General features: G+C 45.7%; 1 protein-coding gene across 14 annotated transcripts in view; it reads right to left on the minus strand.

Annotated features, from left to right (window-relative positions):
- The window catches only part of CASZ1 (castor zinc finger 1), a 212,973-nt gene that overhangs the window by 89,247 nt on the left and 96,620 nt on the right, over positions 1-27,106 (minus strand). For 5 of the 14 annotated variants that reach the window (XM_088136815.1, XM_025163103.2, XM_088136816.1 and 2 more), the window contains one exon: positions 23,824-23,921. In XM_088136815.1, the coding sequence (XP_087992941.1) occupies positions 23,824-23,827 (4 nt within the window). In that variant the 5' untranslated portion in view covers positions 23,828-23,921. Of the gene's footprint in view, positions 1-2,983; positions 3,245-23,823; positions 23,922-24,209; positions 24,233-27,106 lie in introns of those variants that run through there. The other 9 variants (XM_025163108.2, XM_025163109.2, XM_025163097.2 and 6 more) reach the window with 6 other exon arrangements.

Below are 27,106 nucleotides of genomic sequence, written 5' to 3' on the forward strand. Positions count from 1 at the left end.
GCCTGACATTTCTTCAACTATAGCTCCAAAGGCATTGACAACCCTTGTGTCACAAATGACTCAAGGAGACTAACAGGTCCCCACGAGAGAGAAGGGTGCCAGCAGAACCACCCCATCAGTCTCAGCGGAGGGGTTCACCTGCAGGCTAACCTCGGTGCAGTTTCTGGGGCCTTGTCCCAGGGCTCAGCCCATGTCTTCTACTTCTAGGTACATGTACGTAAGAACTCTGTTTCCAGCAGATGCACGTGGGAGGCCTACATGTGTTTTCCTGCCTGTGCGACAGAGAAGCCATAATCAGCTGGACACCAGCTCTCCCAGAGTTCAACACTGAGTTCTGGAGCAATGGGGGCACATCAAGGGGTCTTCTTGACCTGTCTGCAAAAGAGAGCTTTCTTGGACATCAGGCTATAGCTGTCATCAGCAGGGAACTAACGAAAGGTTTTGGATGTAGGCCCAAGAAAATCCCAAAATATGTCTTAAGATCTTCATTCTGATCCTTAAGAATTAAGTTTTTCTGTCATACCTTAAAAGCCAACATAGGAAATCACTCTTTTTCCCTTTAATTTTTTCAACTTCCTAAGAAAACAAGAGAAGTGCCTACACACATACACACACCCTTAGCAAGTATATATCAAGCCTACGCATTAGGCCCTTAACCTAATAAAAGGAAAAAATAAAACAAAACCACACATACACACACACACACCCAAGTCTGGATCATTCTAGAAGCAACATTTCAAAACAATGCACATTAAGTCTTTCCTGGTGCTTTTAATTCCTAGCATGATACAATGATAATTAAATAAAATTAAAGTTTTAAAAAAAATTAAAAGCACACATATATAACCCCCATTCTTTTAAACCAATATAGCAGGTGCAAAGTTGAGGCCAGTCAATCATCAACCATTTTATTACAACTTATGAGTTATGAAATAAATACCTAGTAATGCATGCTGGATCACTGGGCAAAAGCTGGTTTTGTGCATGTGTAACTGTAGTTACTGTGTTTTTTAATAGGGGAGGGGGCAGAATGAGAAAGATAAGGGGGTGACTGGCCATGTGACAACAACAATTATTTCCTGCAGATTCATTGCTTCTTAAAACGTTTCAGTCTTCCATTCATAATGATAACAGGATAAAGACGAGTAGATTGTGAAATCTCTCCCTCACCCCCCATGCCCCCCCCGCCCCACTGCCAATAAAAGGGACTAGCAAACAAAATGTTAGAAGATGGCTGCTGTCCCAGAGTCATTTGTGCGGTGTTAAAAACAATGCAGTTTGAGGATATGTGGCATAAATCCATGAATGTGTCTAAAAAGTTGGAACGTGGGCAGTCCCTGCTCACTTGCTTGTTTCAGGCAGGGGCCAGAGAGAAATCTCAGACATATTCCAAGGTCTCCAGAACAAACTCTCCTTAGGACAGCACCAAAACGCGCCTTGGTGCAATCCTGGGCCGTGATTTTCTTTGGCCAAAATGATTCCTCCAAAGCCAATCCTCTGATACAGGCAGCACCAGGCCGTGGATTCCTTCCCCCTCCCCTCACCCAAGGAAACCCACTGTAAACTCCACCCCAGGCTGGGCCGTGGGAACATCAGAAGGCCAGGACCTCCCTCCCTCCCTCCCTCCCTCCCTCCCTCCCCCAGCTCTGTGGTAGCCTGAATGCAACCCCTGCCCGGACCCAGCTATTATCCATCCCATAAACAAAAGTGGGGAGAGGGAGCTGGGGAACACCTGGATGTACCCCTGTACATTTCACACGGAGAGGATGAAAACAATTGAGCCAAGGTGTGAGGAAAGGCTCATTAAATGTAATAAGCAGCCTCCTCATCCGTCAGCAGCTTGTCCCAAATAAATTAAAATTCCTTTTCATTTAGACAGCACAGCCGCGAACCTGACAAGCCACCTTTATGGACAGGATGGGAGAAGCTTACAGAAAGAGGAAAAAATAATTAAAGAGGGAGAGGGAGGACAAAATAGGCACAAAGGGAGAACACACACTCACACCACAAAAGGAAAGGAAAAAGGCAAACGTATGATCTAAGAAAATCCACATAATAAACTTCCTCCTTTCTGCTGAATGCTCTCTCTTTTTCTCATCTATTACCCCCCCCCCCCGCCCCGCTCTGGAAACTCACACAGCTCCACGTTCTCATCAGCGGCAAAATAAACAGACCCCAGATCCTAACATCCACCAAAATCCTCTCTGTGACCTCTCTGGAATATAGAAAAGCTGGGGTGGGAGGGAGGATGAGGAGGCCGAAGAGAGCAACTTCCGTAAAACTAAAAGAAAAGTGAAACAGCATCTGTAGCTTTACACCTGACATCAAACAGCCCCCAGCCCCCAAATCCCAGCCGCCCTCCTGCTTATGACTTTGCGAGACCTCCAAGCATCACGGAAAAGCTTTTCAAAAATGTACACCTTTGACGATTTTACAACCACCCCCTTCTCCAGCGAGTGACAAGCTGTCCATCACTCTTGTCAAACAACTCTTCCCCGAACACACACTGCCAACTTTTTCCTCCGCTAGAAGCAAGGAAAAAAGTTTTTACCTAAAGGAGGAGAGGGGGGAATTAAAGGTTTCACGGGTTCTCGCGCCCTCTTTAAAGGAAGAAAGGGGGGGGGGAACCCAACAACTGACAACCTTGAAGTCTGCGTGAAACGTGAAACCGATCAGCTGTGCGTGCTAGTTTTTTTAAACTAAAAGAGAAACTATTTATAGACAACGGAGCCCTCTCGCTCGGCCGGTACGCTGTGAAGAGTCGCTCGCAGGAAAACGAAAGGTGGGGAGGGGGGAGAGAGCGAGCGAGAGGACCGAGCGAAAGGCAGCGAAAAATTAAGCGGTTAAGGCACAGCTTCCCCCGCCCCCGGCTTTTTCTTCCCTTCTTTTCGGTTGTTCTGACAAAGTAGAGAAGAAAAGAAGAAGAAGAGGAGCGCAAAGACCAGGAAAAAGCCCACGAAAAGCACAATTGTGCTGTACTTACCATAGTCGGAGAGACGAAAGCCGAATTCACTTAAATAATCAACTTTCATAATACTTAATTAATACCTAATTGCAACTGATTGCTCCCCGAATAACAAGTTGGTTCAAAATACTGATGTCATTGCCTGCTGACGGCCGTCCCTGGGAATCCACTTGGGCACCCGCGAGTAACTCAGTGGCAGAGAGTAGGAAGAGGGGGCGGCCGGCTGTCAGCAGGGACGGTGATTGGCAGGCGGGCCCGGCCCGTGGCCCCGCCCCCGCCCGGCCTCGCCTCCTCCCGGCTCGAGGGCAGGTGGAAGGCAGCGCGCGGAGCCGGCTCAGTCCCTGCCGCGCAGGAGGGCGAGCGAGCCGGCGGGGGAAGCGGCTCCCCGCCGGCCCGGCTGCTCTTGGCCGAGCCAGCGCCAGCGCCAGAGCGAGAGGCGGGGGCGGCGGGGTCTCTCCCCCCCCGCCCGCCCGCCCGCGAGGACGGCTTCCCAGGAGGGGCTCCCTCCCTTCCGCAGCGAGCAGCAGCCGAGGCGAGCAGAAAGCAAAAGCGAAAGTAACCCCCGGCGCCGAGGGAGGCCGCCGCCAGCTGCGCGGCTTCTGCCAGCATCCCCGGTGGCTCGATTGGGGAGAAAGGGATCCCCCCGCGATCTGGCTTCCGGTTGGGTGGCTTTGGCCTCTACCTAGCCGCCGCCGCTGCTCCCCCCCCCCCCCCCCCAATATTTCGATTTCACCTCTTAGGGCAGAAAGTTCTCCCGAGGCAGATTGCATGCAGAATTAAAACGTCAAAGGCATTTTAAGCATCAATTTGAGATTACAAAATGAAAATGGCAAAGCAGAGCGCTTTCCGATCCAACACAGCAAATCCACTCAAACTATGTAAAACAGAGGTGGTGGCAGAATAAAGTCGTTAAAATCCAGAGTTTTACTGCATGGTCCATGGACAGCTTCTTGTCCGTGGTTCACGGGCTTCCACAATTGTGTGTGTGTGTGGAGGATCCTCTACTTCAATTTGGTTAGATGTAAATTTGCACCATCTAGCTTGGCAATGGCTCCCCAAATTGGCTTTTAACAGCTGCGCCAAGCGCCGGCTTCTGACTTCTGTTCTCCAGACTCACATCAGCACAGACGAGAGGAGAAGGACAAGTGAACCAAGCAAACACGGGTTCATGGATCTCAGCATTTTGCTTACCGAAGGATCACTCGACTGAGATCTAATATCCAGATGAAAGCCAGGAAGCACACCCGTGCTTGTGAGGGATCTGGATCTATGTGGGGAGGGGGAGAGAATTTGCTTTTGTCATTCACTTTGTGGCTTCCAGTATAACCAGTAAGAGAACCCGGTGCCCGGGAGTGAGAACTTGCCCAAGCAACCGCCTTATTTTCCCCTTCCCACGCCAAGCGTCCCGCGCAGACAGCCAGGCGTGGACAGCCAGGCTCCTGCAACCCGGAGCGTCTCTGGACCATTGCGGAATCTGGACCGTTCCCTCACCCACCGGGGAGCTGGAGGAACCCCGTCTGGTCAGGCTCTCGTTTGGTTGCTCTGGAGAGAATCACAGAGGGGAGGTGTGGCAAGGTCCCGGGAAACTGCTCAGAAACGGGAGAAGAGCTACAGCGCAAACACGGAGAACTGGCCCACCGGCTCAGATCAGTTCCAGCTAGTCCAACAACATGGGAAAACACGCCAGCTGAGTACGAAGACACGGGCCACGCTCACGGTGTAATAAATAGAACTTCACCCTCTCTTCTTAGCTCTCATCGCTAATAACCACTAATATGCTGACTTACCTCCATGCATTCATCGAACCTCCCTTTTAAAAGTCACTTACGCTGCTGGGCAACCTATTCCACAGGTCCATTAGGCATGGCGCAAGAATCCCTTCCCTCACCCTGTCCATCCTGAACACACCACCCATCAGTTTGGTCCAACGATGGCGAGCCTCCCACAGCACGAGACCGCAAGTGAGCTGCTGTCACTTACTCTTCCCGTCCAAGGGTCCTACAGGCCTACAACTCCCATCGTACCCAGACGCACATCTCTGGAAGGCGAGGATCTTGCCCGAAGGCCGCAGAGCGAGATGAGATCGGTGCTAATCTGTGCAAGTGGCAGGCCCAGCATCCTAGCTGTAGCGGGGAGAAAGGCTAAAAGAAAGGACTTCCAGGTCAATGAACCTTCAGGCATGGAGATCAGAGCTGGCTCTCCTCCAGTTCTCAGTCCTAAATTGTGCTGCATTGCACTGGCCTTTCATTGGGGGAAGATAAAGACCAACTTCACCCCACTGTAATTTCTTTATTGCAGTGGTCCAACTTTCTAGGTGTCATTTCTCTCCTCCCTCTTGCTTTCTGTCTCTTCTGCTATCTCCTCGAAAAAGAAACCTCTGGAAACAAAAACGGGGGGGGGGGGGAAGGCTGGAATTCTGGGCACAATAATCTCACAGGTCTTTGGGAAGGCTGGAGGAAGCCCTTTGCCATCCTGGGCACTTCAATACACTTGGCTGATTCTCTTGCTGGCTGGTTGCTGGGCACAAAGGGATTCCCTCAAGCAGTTGGGCAGGTGGCTCTTTTACCCGTTTGAAAAGTGGGCATCCCTGCCCTTCTCCTCTTGGAGAGTTCCACCATCCGAGAATCCAGCCAACCCAAAACAGGATGTTTAAAGGGGGCGGGTGAGTGGGGGGAAATACCTATTTAATCAGATAAATAATCTGTTCATTTGAAAGAAGAGCCTTATTTATTCAACTCACCTAGGAACCATGCCTCGCATTCTTTAATTCTTTTATAAAATAATAACATTTTCACCATGCACACAACACATATGTATGTTTGTGGGTGTGTATATGTGTGTGTGTGTGTGTGTATATTTTTTTTTCCCCCACCCAAAAAAAGAAAGCCTCATGCCCTCCTGTCTCTTGAAAGAAAAAGAGCCCCAGATTTATGCCTCCAGAAGGGCAGGGGAGCTATGGCAATAAGTTTAATTAATTAACATTTCCAGATTGCAATAAAGCCATGCAAAATCCTATAAAAATTCAGAGAAGAAGCACAGCTCTGTCTCGGGTTCGCTCTGGCACAGCATGCATACCGTACAGCTCACATATGAAAACACGCAGCAAAGGGATACAACTTCACTCCTGTGGACAAGATTCAGCCGTTTTTTGGCTGTTGTTTACTGTCAATCCAAACCGCCATTCCCCTACAGACGCACCCATTCTGCCTTGTCCATCTCATTGTGGTCTACGGTAGGCCGTACAGTGCCTAGCAGGCTTGTATTAAAACAGCCCCCACCTGCATCTAGCCTTGGGAGCCAGCTGGAAAATTGATCCCAGCCAGAACTATGAGAATCCCCCACTATGAGAAGCACCCCATCCTCTGCTTGCATGTAAGTATGGATGGAGTTTAACCAAGCACAAAACCACTGTTTTGCAGCCACAGGTTGACTCCCGTTAATTGCTGGAGCATTCAAGAAGTTACTCAGATATTAAAGACTGCTCCACTGAAACTCCACTGTCTTGGATGAGGCTTCCATGCAGCATTGCAACCTTAATTACGGGGGGGGGGGGGGAGCATCCACCCTCTGCTCCTGTATGATAGGGCTACGACTTTATTCAGACGGTGACAAGAGAAAGGCACTCTGCACCTATGCAAGGGGAATCACAGGCCAGCCATCATCTGGCTGCAGACTGGAGGGTCCACTGCTAGGGCTGGGCCTCAAGGACTCTCCTGCGTGGAAGGCAGGATCATCTGCCTAAGCTCTTGAAGTGGTAGAATGATGTGTCACAAGTCTCTGGGACTAAAGGCTGGCATCTGGAGCTGATTGTGGGAAGTTATCAGAGGGGTGTGTGGCAGCGTCCCCCTAGGCAGAGAACTGTTCTCCCACACAAAAAAGTCCTCCAAAGGCTTTCAGTTCAGGCTGGGAAAGAGCTAGTCTGACCCTTGAATGTGTGCGCAGGTTCCCGCTTGACACCCGCATACAACTTAGCCCTTAAAGCAGGATTTTAAGCAACTCAAACTTCTGCACAATTCTGGATGGCATAGTGACACACCTACTCTGCCCCGACCAAGATCTGCAGGGGGGAATGCTCCCACCCATATGACACGGGAAGTTTTTAAATATTCAAGGCCACAGGTATGTAACAGCACAGATGAAAAATGATCAGGGAGGATGGAAAATGATTATTAGTGATTAATTTTCATTATAATTATTATTATGGAGGATGGATACTAAAGGTGCTACAGTGATTAAGTTCCTGAAAGCTACAAGTTTGAGCCCTGGTTTCTCCTTGTACCAAATGGCTGCCACCAATCCTAGTTCTTTTGTACACGGCCTTTATTTAAAACTGCCAAGACATTGCTTCATTCCTAGGATTCCTGGCAAGCTGCAAAGAAAATAAAATAAATCACGGTTAAACTCCACAATCAAGACCCAGCATTACATTATTTTTTTTAAGGCAATAAAATAAATCCTCCTGGAGTCCAGATTACCCATTATGAAAATCTGAAGAGTTACACATAGGCAAGGTTCCTTGGACTCCAAAGAATGAGGTCCAGCCCTAAGAAGAAATGAAAGGCTCGGCTCTAGGTTCAAGAGCTCGTGAGGACTGTGGCTGACCATGTTCAGAACATTGGGGGTTGTCACTGATGATGCTTAGGCCGTGCTCCTAGGCAATCAGAAAGTGATCTTGGAAACCGATCAGAGTTTCCGGGGTCCATGAAAAGCAAGTAAGAGATGGGAGAGTGTCGTCTAGGGGCTTTTGTGCATACTCGCAAGACCTCTAGCGATCCATGCTGCCCCCATGCAATTTTATTGTAGAATTTACACTGGGAGAAAGACAAGTCTGTCAATGCACGCTAACAATCCTGCTGGGTGCGATGATAAGCCAAGCTCCCCAAATCAGAGCTTCACTCACAACTCCTTTCCAGCGTATTTGAGAGACCCAGCATGACCGCTGTGTCCCAGGGCCTCACCTTTACTATACTGTGACACGCCTTGCAGCCAATCAGAGCTGACTTTCCATGTTTTGCAGGACAGCCCCCCCCCCCCCCCTCCACATTGAATCCTGAAGAAGTTTGTTTCCATTTCTGACTACTGGAAAGGTAATTTTCTCTCCCTTCCTTGATTTGGTAATCTATTAGGCAAACTGAGTTGTCCTCTTTTAGTCAGTTTCTTTTTGTTTGATTAGTATTTCGTAAAGGGAGGCGCCTAGAGGCCTGGGCGTCAGGCACAGCAGACAGCCCATGTGCTCTTTTCCTCCAATTCTACCTCTTTCCCTCCTTGATATACTTTCAATTGCTTCATTGGCAGCATGACATGGCAGATGAGTGTTGCCAAAGCCCAGCACATTAAGTATCAGTGCACAGGGCTGGGCCCCCTAGAGCAAACAGGCTGGCAGGATTGCAGAGCCTTGTAGCTACCAATCCTTTGCTACAGTCATTTAGTTACGTTTCCCTCCCGTCCCGTTTCCAGCTTGTTTCTCCTCATACAGCTGCAAAGCCATCTTCTTCCAATAAGGAAAAAAGATCAGAAACTTACTTTGTAGGCTGGGACTCCATTCCTACAATGGAAGAGGCCTAGTCAGCCTTCTCCTACCTAGAAGAGAGTGTATGGTGCCCAAACGTAAACATTCAGTGAGACTCAATGATAGGAAATGACTAGGGTAGCAAGCAATAGGAAACCCTCCGTAATGGGTCGATCCATTTTCTAACGAATGACCTGCACTTATGAGATTATGAAAGACACCCGTGCCAGGACTTTCTTCAAACATGGGATCAACCTGTTAGCGTGACCTTTGCAGTACGTCTGGAGAAGGAAACCTCTATTGCCAACAGACAGAAGAAAGAAAGCGAGTTCCACTGCTGGCAAAAGTCAACTCCCTCCTTGCCTTTTGGACAACAGGGATGGAACCAGTTAGAGAGGCGTCTTCTATAAAGTCCCTCCAGACCAACGACCAAGAGGACTTGCCCTTCAGTAACCCTTCCATGCCACCTTGAGCCCTGCCTAGCCCTCCCCATTCTGTGGCTCCCCAGAAAGACCTAGTGAGAGCTCAAAGCCACCACAGAAGAGACAAAGCTACTTGAGAGGAAGGAAGACACCCTGAATGAGCAGAGGTCCAGGAAGAGGAAGAGCTACTGCTATACATAAAGAGTTTTCTCTGTGCCTCAGCTAGGTTAAGAGCACTCATCATAACACAAGCAAAGAATTGCCCCATGGCTGCAAAGGCATTGAGAGACACAACTTTGGGGAAGGAGGGTGAACTGGCACAACTTCCTTCTGACAACCTGAATGAGGTTGCAGGATCTGGAACCAGGAGACTTCTGGCATGAATGATATTGCTCACATTGGTAGGTCCTCTGAGGTTGTTGGTCAAAATCACCCACATCGGATGAGCACCTCACTCAGCTCTGGGGAGACTTCTCTACTACTTCCCTACTACTTCTGCAGTGGACACATCTGTCCACTGCATAAGTAGTAAACCAATTCCCAATATACTCTATTGCTACTCTGTTTTACAAGATTTCAAGGCATATAGGCTTTTGCAGTGCTATAGAGCATTTCTCCCAGCCCTTTCGCCCAAGATCTCTCAATTGGAGATGCCAGGAATTAAACCTCACAATTATGAAGCAAGAGGGATGCCTCTTTCTAAAGTGGAAAACGGCTGGATTAGGATGTCTGCTGTCTTGGAAAGAAGAAACCAAACCAAATCTAACCAGAAGCTGCTGGAGAGACTGATTGCAAAAGGAGAGAGATTCTTTACAGCCTGGTTATCTTGCAACAAAAGATGAACGATGTATGTCTCCAGGCAAAGGCACATGTGGAATAAACTATTTTAAAACCTCTAGAAAGATTCTCCCTCCGGTCTAGCCAAAACAGAACAGAAACCATGGCCTGGAAAAGTGTTAACGTGAGCACAAGTAAAGCAGGTTGCACAAGAGAAAGGATCTGACTATTCACCTTGGAGCAAACACTGCTGCACATCAGCCCTCCTTGCATCTAAAATGGCACACCCGAGACCCAGACGCAATTGAAGGAAAGCAAGTGTGCCTTAAACAACAGGTGGAACCTTGAGGCTTGTGTGTAGCAAATCAGCACACTTCAGAGCTCGTAAGGTTGGCAGAAATGACATAGTAAATCTCACACAAAATCCAGCACAGCAACAAAGAAGGGCTCTGCTGAATCGGGCCAAGGTACAGTTGACCCAGAATTCCCCAACCACAGCTTTCAGTCTCAACCAACATGGCCAATGGGCAAGGATGATGAGAATCGCAATCCAGTGACAGTAGGAGGGCCACAGAATCCACAGCTTTCCTCTATATCCAGGGTGGGAAATTTAGAACTTCCAGATGTGTGCTACTACAATTCCAGTAAGCCAGAATGATCAACTGTTGAGGTTTAAAATTCCTATATGGCCCCAGTTTGCCTACCCTTGCTCTTTAAATTATATTTTACATTGGGACAAAAGGACAAGTATCCCATTTTGAGGGCAGTCTTGAGAAAACCTGTCCCATGAACAAAATAATTACAACACAAAGGAATCCATTACACTAAGATCAGAGTTCTTACTCAAAATCTCCAGTGAAGGTAATTTAGGGTACTACACATTACATCATTTTGCCATCCTTATCAGTGTGTGGCTGGATATAACTGTTCACTCTTGCTTTGCTTCAACTATTAACCTCCTATGCTTCTCAGCTTGGAGAAAGAGAGAAAAATGCCTCCTCTCCGTAAAAATAAAACTCAGCAACATCTAAGAGAGCTGAATTAGTACAAGAGTCACACTGTACACTGCCCATCTGGAACTCACAAGACGCAGTGGTGGCCACTGGCTTAAGTGGTTTTGAAAGGGAGATTTTATAAAGTTATATGGGAAAACGAACAACAGATGAAGTCTACTTCTGACTATGAATTCTAAACGCAGGGAGGAAGGCAGGTTTCTTGCCTTCCCACCTCACTTCCTGGAAGCATTTGGATGGCCAGCTGAAACCCCTCTTTCCCTAAACCCAATCTGTACAACTATACAACGTCTGCATTCACACAACATCCATAAACCGACTTAATTAATTTACCCATTTCACACAGTACAGTGAACAACACATTAATCAAATGGTTTGGGTTGGCACCTCAAAAAGAGAACCAAGCAAATCAAGGTGAACAGTAGCCAAACTTAGTATATTGTATGAATGCAGCTAAGTCTTTAAACGAACTGCCTAAACGTGTTGTGTGAACAGATCCAGGCAGCATTAGTAAGACTGATGAGGAGAAAGACAAAGAGGATATGGGAGTGTGGACCTCTGTGAGTGCCCATTTCTACTAAGCTCTGGCTCTGATGTGAACAACGCTGACTTCACATATAAAAGAAATGGAAAACCAGGGAGTGGGGGAGTGCCACAGCTTTGACGAATGATCGAGGGAGGGAGAAGTGGTGGCAGGGGACGGGAGGGGGGAAGTGTGAGGCAGACACAGCGATTGCATTATTGAAGGAGCCTGGCCTGGCATCGCCGTGCAAACGTCCTGGTAATCCTGTTAGCCAGCAATCTCCATTCCGAAAGAGCTTCATTTCTTTGTGAATATTTGTAAACTAGATATCTAATGGAAAATTATAGGAAAATTATAGTGAAATTCATGACGAAGAAATCCGATTAGCCCTAATTCAATTATGCCATCTTAGCCCACACTGCACATTTCCCATTTTTTTCCCATAAATACCAATGCCAGGGGTCCGGATAATCAAATAAAATTGAAAATCATCTTCCCATTAAATTCAATTAGCTGCAATTTCTAAAGCCTATCAGAGATTTTAATTACTAAATTATAAAATTCTCCAATGCTAAATTGAAACAAAAAAAATGACACATCCTTGAGTTTCAAAAAAAAAGAGGGAGTAGAAGATTAAAAAAAAAAAAACTTGAAAAATACCCATCCAGTAATTTTCTGTGTGAGTAGCATCTGTGAGTGAAAATGATGTTTTCTACCAAAGGGCTAGAGGAGACAGAGCTGTGAAGAAGGTGGCAGGTTTTTTTTCTGGGGGGGGGGGAACCTAAGACTGTCTGAAAATAGTCCACCAACATCAAATGTACACATTACTTAAGAAAATAATAATAAATTATGACCATGGGGTTCGTGGATACTCCTATGTTTCTTAGGATAAGGGATGGAGAGTGGATGTCACAGAAATCCAGAGAGCCAGACCCATACTGTTGCCTGCTCAAACAGCCCTTCTCTATCTGGGCATCTTGTACTTGAGGGAAGCAAAGCTTCAGTGCAGTCAACCACTCGCGATTACCAGCTCTTCCTCCTCTTCTGGCTTCAGGCACAACTTTCTCTGTCTAGGACTCAGCTTCAGCAGTAATTGAGTGCCTGATCTTACAACCCAAGAGAAGACAAGCATCTCTTATCCTTCCCCCACTCATTTGTGTGAACTGGGGAAACCCAGAAGGGGAGGGATGGCTTTGCAGGACAATGTCCAATCTCTTGGTCCATGCAGGAAATCCAGAAAAGACATTCCCAAGCAACAGCTCTCCACAATCCGCTACAAGACCTCTACTGCAGAATTTCCACACTGATTCAGCATAAGAAATTTCTACTGTGGTTCAGCAGAAATCTCTTTTCCTGGAACCTAAAAGCAGTCAATCTAGTTCTCTCACCTGGGTAACAAGAACAAGACTTTATCCTATTCTGTGTTTGTTAATTTAAAATGTTTCCATATTGCCTTCAAGAGCAGATGCCTTCCCAAGGTGACCTACAACAATAAAACCATAATGCTACAATTACAAAAAGTAGCCGGCACTGATAAAATTTACAAAGCCCAGCCACTCAAAACAAATGACAGTGGTTCGAGTCTTTGAAGATCAAGTCTGCTTCTCTAAACCAGTAACATCTTTGAAGCCCATTCCAGAACAGGCACAAGGTCTGACTGGTGTAGAATAAGGAACTGGGAAGCATAAACAGGAAAGCTGCTTGACAGTAAACAAATGGTCCACTACAACCTAGCAATATTAACCATCCTTCCCCACCACGCAGTAAGAGCCAAACTGCACCAGCTGGTTTTCCTTCACTGTGTTCTGAATATTTCTCCTGCAGTTTGCACTTCATCCCAAGTGGAATTCCCAAGAAGAGCTCCACTTCCAGGTTTGGCCCCAAGGGGAAAAAAAAGAGAAAGCTGTGTTCAAGAGCTGTTACTTGCCTTGCAGTGCTGCTCACTGTGCCTCTTCAAATATTAGCTTATTTTTCCCTTTCTGGATGATCATGACCTGCTCCTTCCAACAGCAGCAACAATAACAAAACACTGAAGGGAAGCTTATGGAGGGGACAGGCCGTAGTTCAGTGGTACAATACTTGCTTTGTATGCAGAGGATCCCAAGCCATTTAGAAATTATGGAAAGGTGAACACTTCTTGTCACAGCAGACAACACAGGGCTAAATGGGCAGACAATTTCCCCTCTAACTAATTTCCTAAACTCTTTATATGGATCTTCTGGGAAATGCTAGAGCCAGACCTGCTTAGGGTCAACAGTACCACAGCCTCACGTGCTTTCGAACCATTCCATGGCACCTCATGAAAAGAGATGTCCGCTCCAAAGGCGCTGCTTGTGAACTGGCCTTCAGGAAAAACTACTTACCGGATTTTACTCCGAATTGCCACACACCATGTCTCAAGCTCGTTCCCATCTCCTTACATCTTTGTGCAGATCAACAGCGTACAAAGTCCAGTACAGGATTACAAAGATGAGAAGGTCATTCCCAAATATCCATCCTAGCAGTAAAGGCAGCCACAGAATGGAAGGAATCACAAAATAGAAGAAGAGGTACCAACCTGTGTGTCAATCAGAGCCCAAGCTGGCACTGGTGAAGGGCCATCTGGAAAGCAACAGGTGGGTCTTTTCTGCAAACCCATTCATCTGAAATGTTGCTTCTCCTAGTAGCCCTCTCTTTGGGAGAAAAACAGTACTTCCTCTCTGGAAAGTTGAGGCTATATTAAGAACCCCATGACCTCCTACCAGGAAAATCTATTCTATGGGTAAACGGTGAAGAAGGAACAAAGCCCCCTCCTGAATAACCCCTGCAGGAGGTATTTAACTGTTTGTGTTTGTAAGAGCAACCACGGTCTGGTTGCACTTGGAAGTTGCAGCAATTGTCCTTCTGGCCTTGGTGGGGCTGGTAATGACTGAGCTAGAAAACGAGAATTTTCTTGCAAGGGTAGAGGGTTCCCAAAGGCCTTGATGATATTCCCCAACTCCTGAAACTGAGAAACCTCGGCTAGCGTTGGTTTCGAGGCAATCACTGGGCACAGATCTGGTTTGTTTTATGCCATTCTGGCAGAGCTGATAGAAAGTTTCATTTGCCAGGCGCCCTGAAGTTGCCAGTCTGGGGAGTTGCCCGCGAAACAAAACAAAAAAGTTAATTATCTAAGCTTTTTTTCTTCTTCTTTAATAAATAAGGGAAACTGGCTGAGCCGGATTCTTGGCTGGGCTCTGTCTCCCCCTTTATCGCCCATCAGTTTCTGTGACACATTATTCAAAGGATGAAGTTTTGCAATGCACAGAGTTGTTACTAAATCCTTTTTTCTCATTCCTATTTCCCTCCTCCTTCTCCCAGTTCTTAATGTCATAGAAAAGGAGGGGGAATAATAAAGATAAATAAATTTTAAAACTTCAAAACTGTGAGGAGGAGATAGTTGCTGCCTCTTGCTGGTCCCCTAAGTTCATGTTACCTTGTCCTGAGATGTTACACAAACTCTGTGACAGCCTTCCACAACCTCTTGCCCTCAGAATCTGTTCAGTGGCCCCTAGGAGCCGTTGTTTGACATATCCAGGAGGTACCAGGTTGGATATGGCTGTCTTAAGATTATTGTCACAAATCAGAGTCCTCCTACAAAACCCATGTGGTGAATGGTTAGAGCCTGAGGAATGTATCCTCCAGATATTCTGAATTACATTCTTCTATCTGGAACACTGTAGGAGAGTAGGAGTCCCTGTAGATGCACCAGTCTTCCTTGATCTGCTGTGGGCAACTACTTCCTTGTATACAGAGCTGGTGACAGAGATCAATCTCCCACCCCTCCCAGTTCAACACGTAGTGGCCCATCCCAACATTGTATTAGATGGCAACCTGAAGAAAACCCCATTTTTATGCAGATTATGGCAAATAAAGAAGAACTAAAATAGGAGTTCCTCTCTAAGCCTCCTTGAAAGATAATTCCCGTCCTATTCAATAAGACTTTAGATAAAGTTTATCTGGGCTCAGAAATAGTAAGTTTCTATTTCAGAAATCCAACATCTGGATCAAGTTTAACCTCTCCCCATCTCCCTTTTTTTTTTCCTGAATATATATTTTTCTCCTCATTGGAAGTTGCTCACCTTGGAAAAAGCCAGGAAATTCAGCACACCTGGCTCATTTATTTATTTCATAAAATTGTATGCCACCTCAGTCATGAAGTGGTTCTAGGTCGCTTACATATTAGGATTAAAAAACAAAACCACCCACAACGTAATAATAACCATAATAAATGATAGTAAGCAATGGCACACCAGGGAAGAGGAAACCCTAAGCCCAGTAACAGGCAAGACAAAACTCCATTCTAATATCGGGGAGCAGATCGCAAGCCACCCTGTCCCGAGGCCTGCGGGAAGAGCCAGGTTGGGTCCGTACAGAGTGCCAGGTGAATGTTATTCCATAGGGCAGGCACAGTGGAAGGTAGCACTGCGTGGTTCTCCCTCAGACATAAAGCATTAGAAGCCTGGTACAAAGTGCTACCCAAGAATTTTACTTTGCTTCAAGCAGCTGCATAATCAGCTTGCTCACAGCAAAGATAAACCTTAATGTTCCACTTTACACACCAGGGTGTGGTCAGCCCTCTATAGGTGTAGATCTTTTTTCTTTTGTCTTCTTTTTTCCCTGCAAGAATATTTTATCTGTGTAGGAGTCATATCTGCAAATATTTATGCTTTGTTTATTTCCACGATTTCATATTCCTGAAAACTGCTGGCAAAAAGGACAGTGGAGGGAAACGAAGGATTGGGAGACATGTTCAAGTTGTTCTCTGGAACCAGGGGAACTGGGGACTTACTGCTTTTTCAAAGAAAATTTTAGAATCCCAGGGTGCCCAGAATCCTAAACTCTATACCAAGAAATCGCACTCCACACCACCCTACTTACACAGCTGTTAGCCAGCCTCTGGCCTGATGTCTTGCTTTTGGGTATTCAAGCATTCTCTAGAGCTTCTGTGATGTTATTTCCTGCTCCATGCTGCCTGTCTAGAGAACTCTCATATTTTCAGTGCTCACCAGACCATGAATTCACCTTCATACCAGTTAGAGGGTTATTTAGCTTTTTCTGACACCAATAACCATCTCATTTCTACAGGCGGCTCTGCCAGTCAAACAGTTGGTTCTTTTTCACACACATACAGAGAGAGAGAGAGAGTGTAAGCAATGCTCATCAACCTGTTCTGGGGCTGGAGATTATATTTAAGCATCAAAAGCTGTTAAACTCTCCAAATCCTAACCCCAAGAAGGTGCTCCAATGGGAAAACATGCAATCGAGTAGGAGACAAGGATGATAGGTGAGTAAGGGCAGGGAAGACAGGAAAGTGAGAAAGGGAAACAGTGATGGATACAAAGAAGAGATATTGAGCAAGGAACACAGATGCCCCATGGGCCTGCTGCTTTGCACAATATTCCCGTAGCTTGCAGGCAGAAGGAATTCTTCTCTGGACAGAAAAAAAATGGCAGTCTGTAAACTCAACACAGAAGCAGCTGGTATAAGCACTGATAACTTCTTCTTACGAGCAGGAGAGCTTCTTGGGTAAAAGCAATGTGGACTATGGCCAAGTCTGAATCTCAAGAGAAGCAGGCATTTTAAAAAGCCACTTTGATCCACCAGATTAACATTGGGACTCTCTCACGATAAAACTAAGACTCAACCTCATGAAAGTCACTTTCCCTCAGACTGCCTTCTATTCAGTAGTAGAATAAGAATCCTTAAAAGATCTCCCTTAAATTCTGGGAGTTGAAGTCCCCAAACTGGGGAAGACTGCTAGAAGGTGAAAGCAAAGAAGATGACAGAATATTGGCCCAACTCAACCAGACTGCAAGTCTGGTTGCATTCACCAAACCTAAGAGTTAATACAATACAAGTCTGATTGGCTTGTCTAAGTGATAAAAGGGAACGTCTACACACGGGAGCTACTTTTGTTCCCAAACAACTCAGGTCTCACCTTTGCTGGCTCTCACAGCCACGCTTCTTAATGATGTTTTAATAGGTAGTGTTATGTCTGCCAACAGTAGACTTGGGCATGTGAATGTAAGTTACTAGAACCAAAATAAATAATCAACAGCTTCTCTTAAAGAAAAAGCTTGCTCAAAAACTTCACTCAGCTGTTTCTGACATAAGGGCTTGAGAGCTGCTAAAAGGACTCTGTTACCAATTAGGAAGTCCCCGGTTTGAATCTTTAAGCAAGTCACTCACTCTCTCTCCATCAACTCATCTGCAATAAGGAGTTAATTATAGTGACTCACTTGGCAGGGTTGTTGTAAGAATGACAACCAAGTCATCTAGTAATGGACTTTGGATGACTGAAAGCACTAGGTATAAATACTAATTATTATTATCAGGAGGAGGAGGAGCAGCAACAGCACACTTATGGACAAGCAGAAGCAACAACAAGTCTTCTGGCATGTACAAAAGCTTCCATAAACTGCTTAAACCCTCTTCAGGAGTTCCCAGCGTACGCACGCATACTCAGAGATATTTGATCTGCCCTATTAAAAACTGTTCTGATTTAAAGGGAAATCAATACATTTCAGGTATTGTTGATTGATTTCTTTCGTGTGTATCTGATTTTGCCTATGATGTTTTATTTTAATATGTAAGTTGCTATTAATGGGCATTGTGCTTGAAAAACAGGGTGCAGAGGTCCACCAAGGTAGATAAACTAAACCAATTCCCCCCTACTCATGCAATTCACAGATGCCTGGCAGAAGGATGTACAAAATAGACTGCCAGCATCCCCCCAGGTGCACCTCTGTGCTTGGAGCAGAAGCACCTGTTGAATACCTCAATCCCCTCCAACAGAGAGTCCTGCATGGGAAAACAGTACAGCATTCAGCCAATGAAGAAATAAATATTAAACTATAGAATAACACTGTCCTTTATATTGGTTATTACTTTCTTTTTTTTTCTCCAATCCAGACAAAATAAACAAGGATTTAAGACACTCAACTTCATTTTTCTTTCATTCCATAAGCAGAGCAGTTTCCTTCTTATGCAACACACAAACCCATTCTTCAAAAAGTTCAAGCAAGGAAAAATTCTTCTATGTTTCACCCTAAAAAGCAAAGTGGCTTGAGGGGGAAAAAAAATCATTTTATTCCTGGCTTCCACCATCTCTGTTTCCTTGTTCAAATCATCTTATTGGGGAAATGGAAATGGATCCTGCCCCCGGAAAAAAACTATCAACAAGATCACTGCAAATTCGACAATGTTTCACTTCACATCATCTAAACAGCCTGACAAGTTGGGGGTTGTTGCCACGGTGACAGAATAACATAGTTATTCTGTCTGCCTGTTGCAAAGCAATCAATTAACTTAATGCCACCCAGTGCCTGCTTCCTCTTCCATGCAAAGATGCTGCCATTTTTTTTTTGACCCACTTCTTCCCTTGCTTCATCAGGAGCCTCCCTCCTGCTCCAGTTCACCTCATCCTTTGTTTCAGAAGTTTCTTGTCAGCCTCTTCCAGTTGGCAAACATGGGACAAGTTTTTTTTTTTTTAAAAAAGATACATAAGACAAAACTAAAGAGCCAGTTTAGTGTAGTGGTCAAGGCATTAGGCTTGGGAGATGGTGAGATCTAGTCCTGCCTTAGGCACAAAGCCTGCTGGGTGACCTTGGGCCAGACTCCCTCAGCCTTAGGAAGGAGGCAAACCACATCTGAAAAACCTTCCCAAGAAAACTGCAGGGACTAGTCCAGGCACTCGCCAGGAGTCAACACTAATTTGAAAGTGCCTCCCCGCAAAAAACATTTCCCCTTTCTTGATACTGGCAAATCCAAGCCTTCCCAACGGTGAATTTTTCTGCCTAGCTTTTAATTTTATCCAGCTATGGCACTGTTTATATTTTATTTTAAACTGCATTGATATTTCGTTGCAGAGGCCTTTTTTTTTAAAGTTGAGATCTTATGCAGAAATGCGTTTTATATATCAGCAAGGGCTCCCAGTCTCAGAGATGGAGACTGCCTGGGAGTATGAATATGCTCAAACCCCACCCAGGCAAAAGAGGAAGGTGGGCAACTGGCAGAAAAACGAGGGGTTCTCACTGCTTGGTCCCTGCCAGCCAACGCAGAAGGAGCTCAACATCCGCGCAAGCATCTGGTTCCTACTCTTGTAAGAATTCTGTCTTACTTCCAGCATTGAAGATGGTTGGAGATATTTAGATGGTGTTGGGAAATTTGATTCTTGTTAGGAGAAACTGATTCTTAGTTTGAAATGGTGGGTAAAACATTTTTTTTGGAAAGTTTGGGCTGAAAATGGGATCTTTGCTCCAGATCAGGTAATTGTTAATGATACTGCCTCAGAAAGCTTATTTTTCCCCCCAGAGGCTAATCCAACAAATCAATTGATCAACAATTAAAGAGTTATACTAAATTAAATATAGCTAATATACAAGAAAGCTGGAATTTCCTATTTTATCAAATCAATAGTCTCATGTTTTAAAAAAGGTGGAATACATTTCTTACTATCTTAAAATGAGATTGATTTGTTAAAAATGTGGAGGTTTACTGAACTCCTCCGTGGTTGTTTTAAAAAGCTTGGTTGCCTCCTGTGCCTGGATTATCATAAAAAAGACTGTTAATGTTCTTCAACAGACACTTATATATTGTGTACAAAAGGCTAGCTTAATGAAATGTGTCGATCTTTGAACGGACTCTTCATTGGTGTAGACTGGACAATATGATTCCATAAACTTGCTTAAAACCAGAGTTGTATTAATTTACACGCACCCACGCGCACACACACACATATATATATTATAGTATACTATTCAGTTGTTTACTTGTTCTTTTTATTTGTATTCATGTTTGGTTTTCTTTTTGTTTTGTAGTTATAATAAATCAATCAAGATAAAAGTTAAATCAAAACAGTTACGTATGAAGAAATGTCCTTTTAAATGGGGACTGACTCATTCATCCAGGAGCCCAAATGACATTAAAGACAGCATGAAATTTGGCTAAAGATACCCCAGCTTGCAGAGATCTTCAAAATAAATGTACCCTTTCACCCTTGACGTGAAGACTCTAGCTGACAGCCAAAGCTACAGCTGTTCTACTGGGTTCCAGGTTCATATAAAATCACATTTTATTTTATATGAACCCAGGGTTCATATAGGATTTTATTTCCTGCATTATATGCTTGCCTTTTTTCCCAGCCTGAAGTGCTTTGTATTTTTCCATTTTATCCTCTTGTCTACCCTCTAAGGTTGAGATTAGCATAAGATCAACTTGGGAGAGTCACGGACAAGTAAGGATCTGAATCCAATTCTCTCCAGTCCAATCTAGCAATCTGTCCATCACTATGCACCTTGGAAGATGCACTTCTCTTTGGTCAGACCAGGACTTACCCTGCCAATCAAATTCATTTCAGGGTTTGATAGAACGAAGATGCGAGGACCCCTCTCCCTCCCTGCATCATTCGTTCTCTTGAACATTTGCTGAAGTTTTATAAATATGCCAACATCCCTACAGAACATGTTACTCGTGTTGACCTGACCCTCATAAATAAGGTAGTCTTAGCCTTCAGACTCCTCTGCATTTGCAAGTCTATCAAGTTTGCAGCAGCAGCAGCAGCAGCATCATCATCATCATCATCATCATCATCATCATCATCTCTCTCTCTCTCTCTCTGTTTTGCTCTCCTTAAGGGCCCTGTGCAATGCTGATGCGTTGCCTGCCCCATCGTAGTTCAGAGATTCCGCCCCCCATCCCAAATACTCGTCTTTTCTAAAAGCCAATTTGTCAGGGATCCTGTTGGGGAAGAAGGCTTGTTGACTGCTCCCTGTCCATTCTGGCCCAGATTATAAGCATATTGCACTGCTCTCTCCACACGAGGCCTGGGAAATCCAATACGCTGAAAGGTTAATGCAATCAATTAGGGTGACATGGAAGTAAAGGGAGGCTTCTGAGTAGATGAAAAAGAGAGACAAAGGCTGAAGAGGCCTCACCAGGACATAGGGAAAAAGATAAGAACATAACCCCCAATTTTCCTCTACACATTATACCTGAGCAAACCCCAGTTCACTGTCAGTTGTCCAATAACCTATCCTATATAGCCTAAGAGATGTTATTATTTTGGACAAAGCTTCCAAAAACAAAACAAAACAAAAAATAGGAGAGACCTGAGAGATGGGGGCTGCCCAACATTCAAAAGAGATATAAATAAGACAAAAGGTCAACTGCAGGATTATCATCTCATTTGTTCTTCATCTTCTCTAAATGTTTGGTATGCGTTCTTTGCACAGAATAGAGGAGAACCCTTTCATCCTCCTGAAAATGTTGGATAAAACAAAAACCAAGAATACACAGAATCTGAACATTTCAGGGAATGATCCAGAAGCGGGGGGGGGGGGCCTCCCCAACGAGGCCGCAGGTACAAGACAATACATGGCAAGGAGATTCAGAAAAGGTGCAAAAAACAAAAATGCCACAGTCCCAGCAACACATCTTCACAGAAGAAAATAACCCCTCTTGCCCCAAACAGAAGAGTGACACTCAAAGAAATTGCAATGGTCTGTAAGTGCCATAAGGAGGTTGTTGTGGGTGGGACAAGCAGCAAGCAGAGTTAATAAAAAGCTCCCAAAGCCCCAGATCCTTTGCTTTACAAGGGGTTAATATGACGATAACTTTTTCTGCCCCAAGGACTTCACCTGGGTGTCTGAAATGCCAGTGCTAGCCCCAAGGAGCCTGAAAAGGATTTGCAAGCCAAACGCTGCTGCGTCAGGCAAGGCCTCCCACACTTAGCAGACACCAGCATTTCAAGCCCAGGGAGGCAACGACCCTCTCAAATCATCAGAGGGCAAAAATCCTGGTCCTTGGAAGCCAAGAGCTGGAGTGGGAATGGGAAAACTTGACCCAAGTGGGGGAGGCTAGAAAAATTGGGGAAACACCGTCTCCCCTGAGATTTTTCCAAAGTGTCTCCTCCAGTCCTCCAAGCAGTGCAAGAAGACCAGTGTCTGGAAGCAGAACCAGCAGAAGGCCACAGAGATCTAGGAGGGAAGAGTAAAATAGATCTGAGAAGGGGGGAGATCTATGATGAAGCAGCGAGGGATCATGAAAACAGGAGAGGGAGGGGAAGGAGAAGGAGAAGGAAAGAGCTGTAACCACGGTTGTGAAGGCTGCAAAAAGAAGCATCCGCCTGTTCCTTTGAGCACTCAAGGCAGGGTGCTCAGAGGGTGACCTACACCATGCCTGGCTGTGATCGCATTTCAGGGCCACTGCCTGGCAATCCCAAGACAATAAAAGGGCGCCTTTGAAGTCAGAAAAAGAAACTGAAATGCAAAAACTGGAGGCATTTTTGCAGGGCTGGGGGCAGAGATGTGTGTGAAGTGAAGGGCCAAGTAGGAGGGTGGGGAGGTTGAGAGGACAAAGCCGAGAGTCGGGAGCCCAGTGGGGCTCCCTGAAACCAATAGGGATAAAAAGAAAACAAACAGTTTATGAGTGGGGCACATGCTGCCTCTGTCTGCCTTCGCCTTCTTCTCCCCCCCACTAAGCCCCCTGTCTCCAGAGAGGCCATGTCAATGATGGATGGATGAGCAAGCCCCTACCCATTCTTGCCGTGTTGCAGCAGAAATATTTACATAACATTGGCCTTCTATCGGTCACCTCTGACACCAACTGGGCTTGGCTCCCTGCATGGATCGGCTAGGAAAGAGAGAGGCCCTGCTCACTCCCTCTCTTGACACCTGGCTGAAGAGAGGAGAGGACAGTCAGGGAGCAGGCACCCCAATGTTCTCAACTGAACCTCCGGAGACAGATATCAGACAGCTGAAGACGGGGGGGTGGGGTAGGGGGAATTTTTAAAATTTATGGCCCATGCTCTAACACGTTCTCAGGACAGCTAACCCAGCAGAGTTCTCAAAAATCTAGAGAAATTGTGAATTCTGCCTGGCTCAGGGGAGGCAGGCCTCGGAAAAAATGTTCCTTGTAAAAGCAGCCCAGCTGAGAGAACAGCTGCAGCCCAGAGTTCTCCCTGAGCTGTGTCCTAGGATGTACACATGATTTCATCCCTGCCACCTCTCCCAAAATGGGGGGGCGATGCACCTCTCCCCTTAGCACAATTCAAAGTGGTAGAGTTCAGGGGCTGAACGATCAAGAGAGGAAGCCCTGCTTTGGAGGAAAAAGAGGGGCAGAACTAGGGCAGCCCTCACCTAATGCGATGACAACTCCTAACTGTACAGGTCCACAGGTGGCCTGGTTAATCTAAGATGCTGACAACTAAGATTTCAAATCGATGTCTTCTGAAAGAAGATCTGCAAATCCTGTTGTACAAAGCTTCTTATAAACTGAAAGCATTTTAATAATATTCCTCAAACTGGTCTTTCCCCTTCCCTCCCCACAAGAGAGCAGGCTGTCACTTGGGCACCACACATGGCCAACCAGCTACAGTAGCTGTGTGGCATCAGAAGGAAGCATGTCCCCGTGTCTCTCTTTGCAAGACGCGGCTGGGTTGCCATTCCCTAGGTCTTTTCCTGCAGCTTTATATTGTCTCTTTTAGGCTCAGGGAAGTATAAAGCATCAGAGAGGCCATCCAACGAGCTGAAGCACCACACTGACACAGACATACAAAAAAAGTAGGAAAAAAGATCCCGTGTGGGCAGACATACCCATTTGTGGTCCTGGCAGGCTCTCCTACCTTTCGATAAATCTGGAATCAGATTCCGCAAATTGGTTTATTGTTTTAAAGCTGTGAAGTCACTTCATCCTGAGGAGGGAAAGGGAAGGGAACATGGTCAATTCTGGAGACCACGCCACTTGGTAAGACACATCATCACTGACAATTTAGCAGGCTGTTAATGCAGAGGCTGCCCCAGTGTTCCCATTTCATCGTTATAACATTTGATTTAGCCAGTGATGTTAATGTTAAATTATTGCGGGAAGATCCAAACCTCACTCACCTGCAGTACTCAGAAGTGCATAAAATAGAATCTGAGCACAGTTAAAAAAAAAAAAAAAAAGTTTTAAGAGGGTTAATTATCTGCACCTTCCTTACATTTTATGCTTATTTTTGTTGCTGTAAGCCACCTTGCATCAGCCTGTTTGTCTGTTAGGGAGGGCAGCAGGCTCATTTCAGATGTACTGCTAAGGAAAGCCCAAAGTGAACCTTCTTGTTCCCATCCGAAAACTGCCTTTGCAGTGGACATCTTGGCAGACAGGGGAGAAAAGTCACAATTCAAAAGAATATATTCAATTTGTTTGTTTATTGAAAATAAAATTTGGACAACAACCCTTTCAATCAAACTAAAAGCAAAAAAAAAAAAAATCTTACATAAGACAATTCATAAAACATTATAAACAACACCATATATCTTGCTATCATGTAATTCAGTTTAATTATTTGTGACCTTAATCTGAGAGCAGCAATTTTAACCCTATGTACAGTTACTACCTTGTTAAAACCAGAGAGGAGATACGCAGCACATTAGTCTCTTGTCCTACCTAGGGAATAAGGTCAGAAGTGGGGCAGACTATGTTCAACTGAAAATCAGGACAGGGGTCTTCAACATGGACTAGAATCTCTGTTTTAGAATCGCTGTCTTCTGACATCCTTTAGATTTGCAGTTTGAATGCCTGAACAAGCAGGATTAAACTGAAATATTTGACTAATGGAACTTAACGCAGGAATTAGTTACTGCTGTTTGAAAGAAGAGGCAAATGCTCAGTTGCAGTCACTCTTTTCTCTTTCTTTTTTAAAAGATCCATGCCTTGGGGCTGTGGGGCGGCAGGGGTGGGTGGGGGACAGGAGTGCCCTCAACAATTAGCAGCAAGCTTCAGCAACATAAGCTTCAAAGGTAAGTCGTATGAGGTGTGCGTTCTTCTTACAGTCCTCTCCACATCTTGCAACAGTTGCAATAAAAAAGAAACAAACAAAAATCATGCAAAGTAAATTGAATTATTTAGAGCCAGATGTTCCCAAACTGTGAAGAAGCCTAAAAAAAGAGCCATATTGTGCGGCTTCCGATTGGGAGCCTCCTTGTGCTTGGACGGAGAGAGGAGGGAAGGAGGTAGAACCAGCTGCTTACAAAACAGCTGGCAACGGGTTCCTGTTTCCCTCTGATGGCTGGAAGGTGACGTACCTGCCTGTTCCACACTGGGTCTCCTGGCCCGCTTGGTGGATGTACCTAGCCTGGGATATAACTCACAGGGTGGAGCAACTTGCATATGCGTCACAGTCGTAGCAATTCCATTTCCGCTACATGGTGGCATGGATTAGAAAGCATGTTTCCCTTCAAAAGTCCATGATTATCACTAATTTGGGGGCGGGGGGGAGGAATGGCATACAAATATCTTGACCTCTAACTCTGGGCCCCTCCACTATTTATCCCCCCAAAAGCCACCATATGGGGGCAGGCATATATGTGGAAGCACGGCAGGGTCCCCCATTGCAGCTGGGGGTGGAGAAAGAAAGGGGTCTCCGGGGAAGGGAGAAGGGGTTCTTTGAGGAAGGGGAGCTTGCGTGCAACAAAAAGATTTGCCCGACTGAAACAGCAACTAGGCTGGAGTTTCCAAGTACTGCAGAATCCTCCCAAGCACCTTGCAAGGCAGGGCAATGTTTTCACACACATCCTGCCGGTGGAAGTGGGGGAATGGGGGCGGAGCGGCGATGGTTCATCTGATGCCGCTCTGGGGGTTCACTGGTGGGATGAAATCGGAATGCTTCCAGCTTCGCATCAAACTACACGAGCTACTTTGTAAGAGGAGTTAAAGCCTCCTCGGGATGTCTCGTTCTGTGGCTTAAGTCCTCAGACAAAGCGAGCTAGAAGGCACTAAGAGGCAAGCAAGAGGTGCTCTGCGCATGAACAGAGCTACCACTGCTATCCTATCCTCTTTAGTGCTTCAGAAGTGCCAACAGCAGGCCCTGACTTTAAATATTTAAACCCAAATATTTCAGCTGTAGCAGAGTCTCCTCGATGTCTCCCCCTCCTCTTCTTCCTCCTCCTCTTTTTGCATTTTTCACTGCCTCCTTTTCCTCCTCTCTCTGGCCACTTCTGGATGCCATCGCCTCTTTCTACCCTCCCTGCCCATCCCATCCCTCACCCGTTACCGGATTTAAAAAAAAAAAAAGATTTCAGCACCTCCCCCCCATGCGCTCTTCCGACACTCACGCCCCCATTTATTATTTTGGCCACCACGGCTTATCAATGATGCAAGAGGAGTAACGCCAATTTACTTAGAACGTGTAATCCCCCAAATCAGATTGGGGGATTGTATGAGGCAGGCTGACCTTGCATATGTCTCCATCAAAGCCATCCAAGCCTCCGCTTGTATTCTGTGTTCCCAGCACATATTTAGACAGATAACACTAATTGTACTTGACATGTCCTCTTAAGGATGGACTCTCGTCTCCTCCTCAGCGCTCCCTGACAATCAGCCCGCCAAGGCAACGGAAGAGCTGCTCTCTTCATCTAGCGCAGGGCGCAGCCAGACTAGGCTAAGCTGCCACCGAGGCCAGGTTCCAGGCTCTGGCCCGGGTCTCCTTGTTCAAACCACAGGAAGGGAGATGCTGAAGCCAATCCCCAAAGAACCCAGAGGGGGTCTTTGGGGCTCCGTGTGCTGCCCAGGTATGCTCCTTTCTGGGCCACTGTTAAGCAGCGATTAAAAACGGCAAGCCCCCTAAAACATAAGCCAGGATTGCTCCCTCCTACCTCCTGGCTCTTTCAGTTCTTGCTGCTCTTTACTACATAGTCAACAGTCTATCTTGGATGCTTCCACATTTTCTTTTGCAGTAAAACTCCCAGGTAGACCTAGTTCCCCATTGTACCCATTTTACAGGTTAGCCACTCATGAACTAGTCATATGCTTTCCCCTCCCACCTATATTTTGCAGGATTTATGCCTGGTAGCATTTTTAACACTCAGGCTCCAGGCCTCTGCTTTTTTTCACTGTCAG

This window comes from Python bivittatus, unplaced genomic scaffold (assembly GCF_059951505.1).
Source record: "Python bivittatus isolate LINGU-HERP-01145 unplaced genomic scaffold, Pbiv_v1 ctg000090_np1212, whole genome shotgun sequence".
Taxonomy (NCBI): Eukaryota; Metazoa; Chordata; class Lepidosauria; order Squamata; family Pythonidae; genus Python; species Python bivittatus.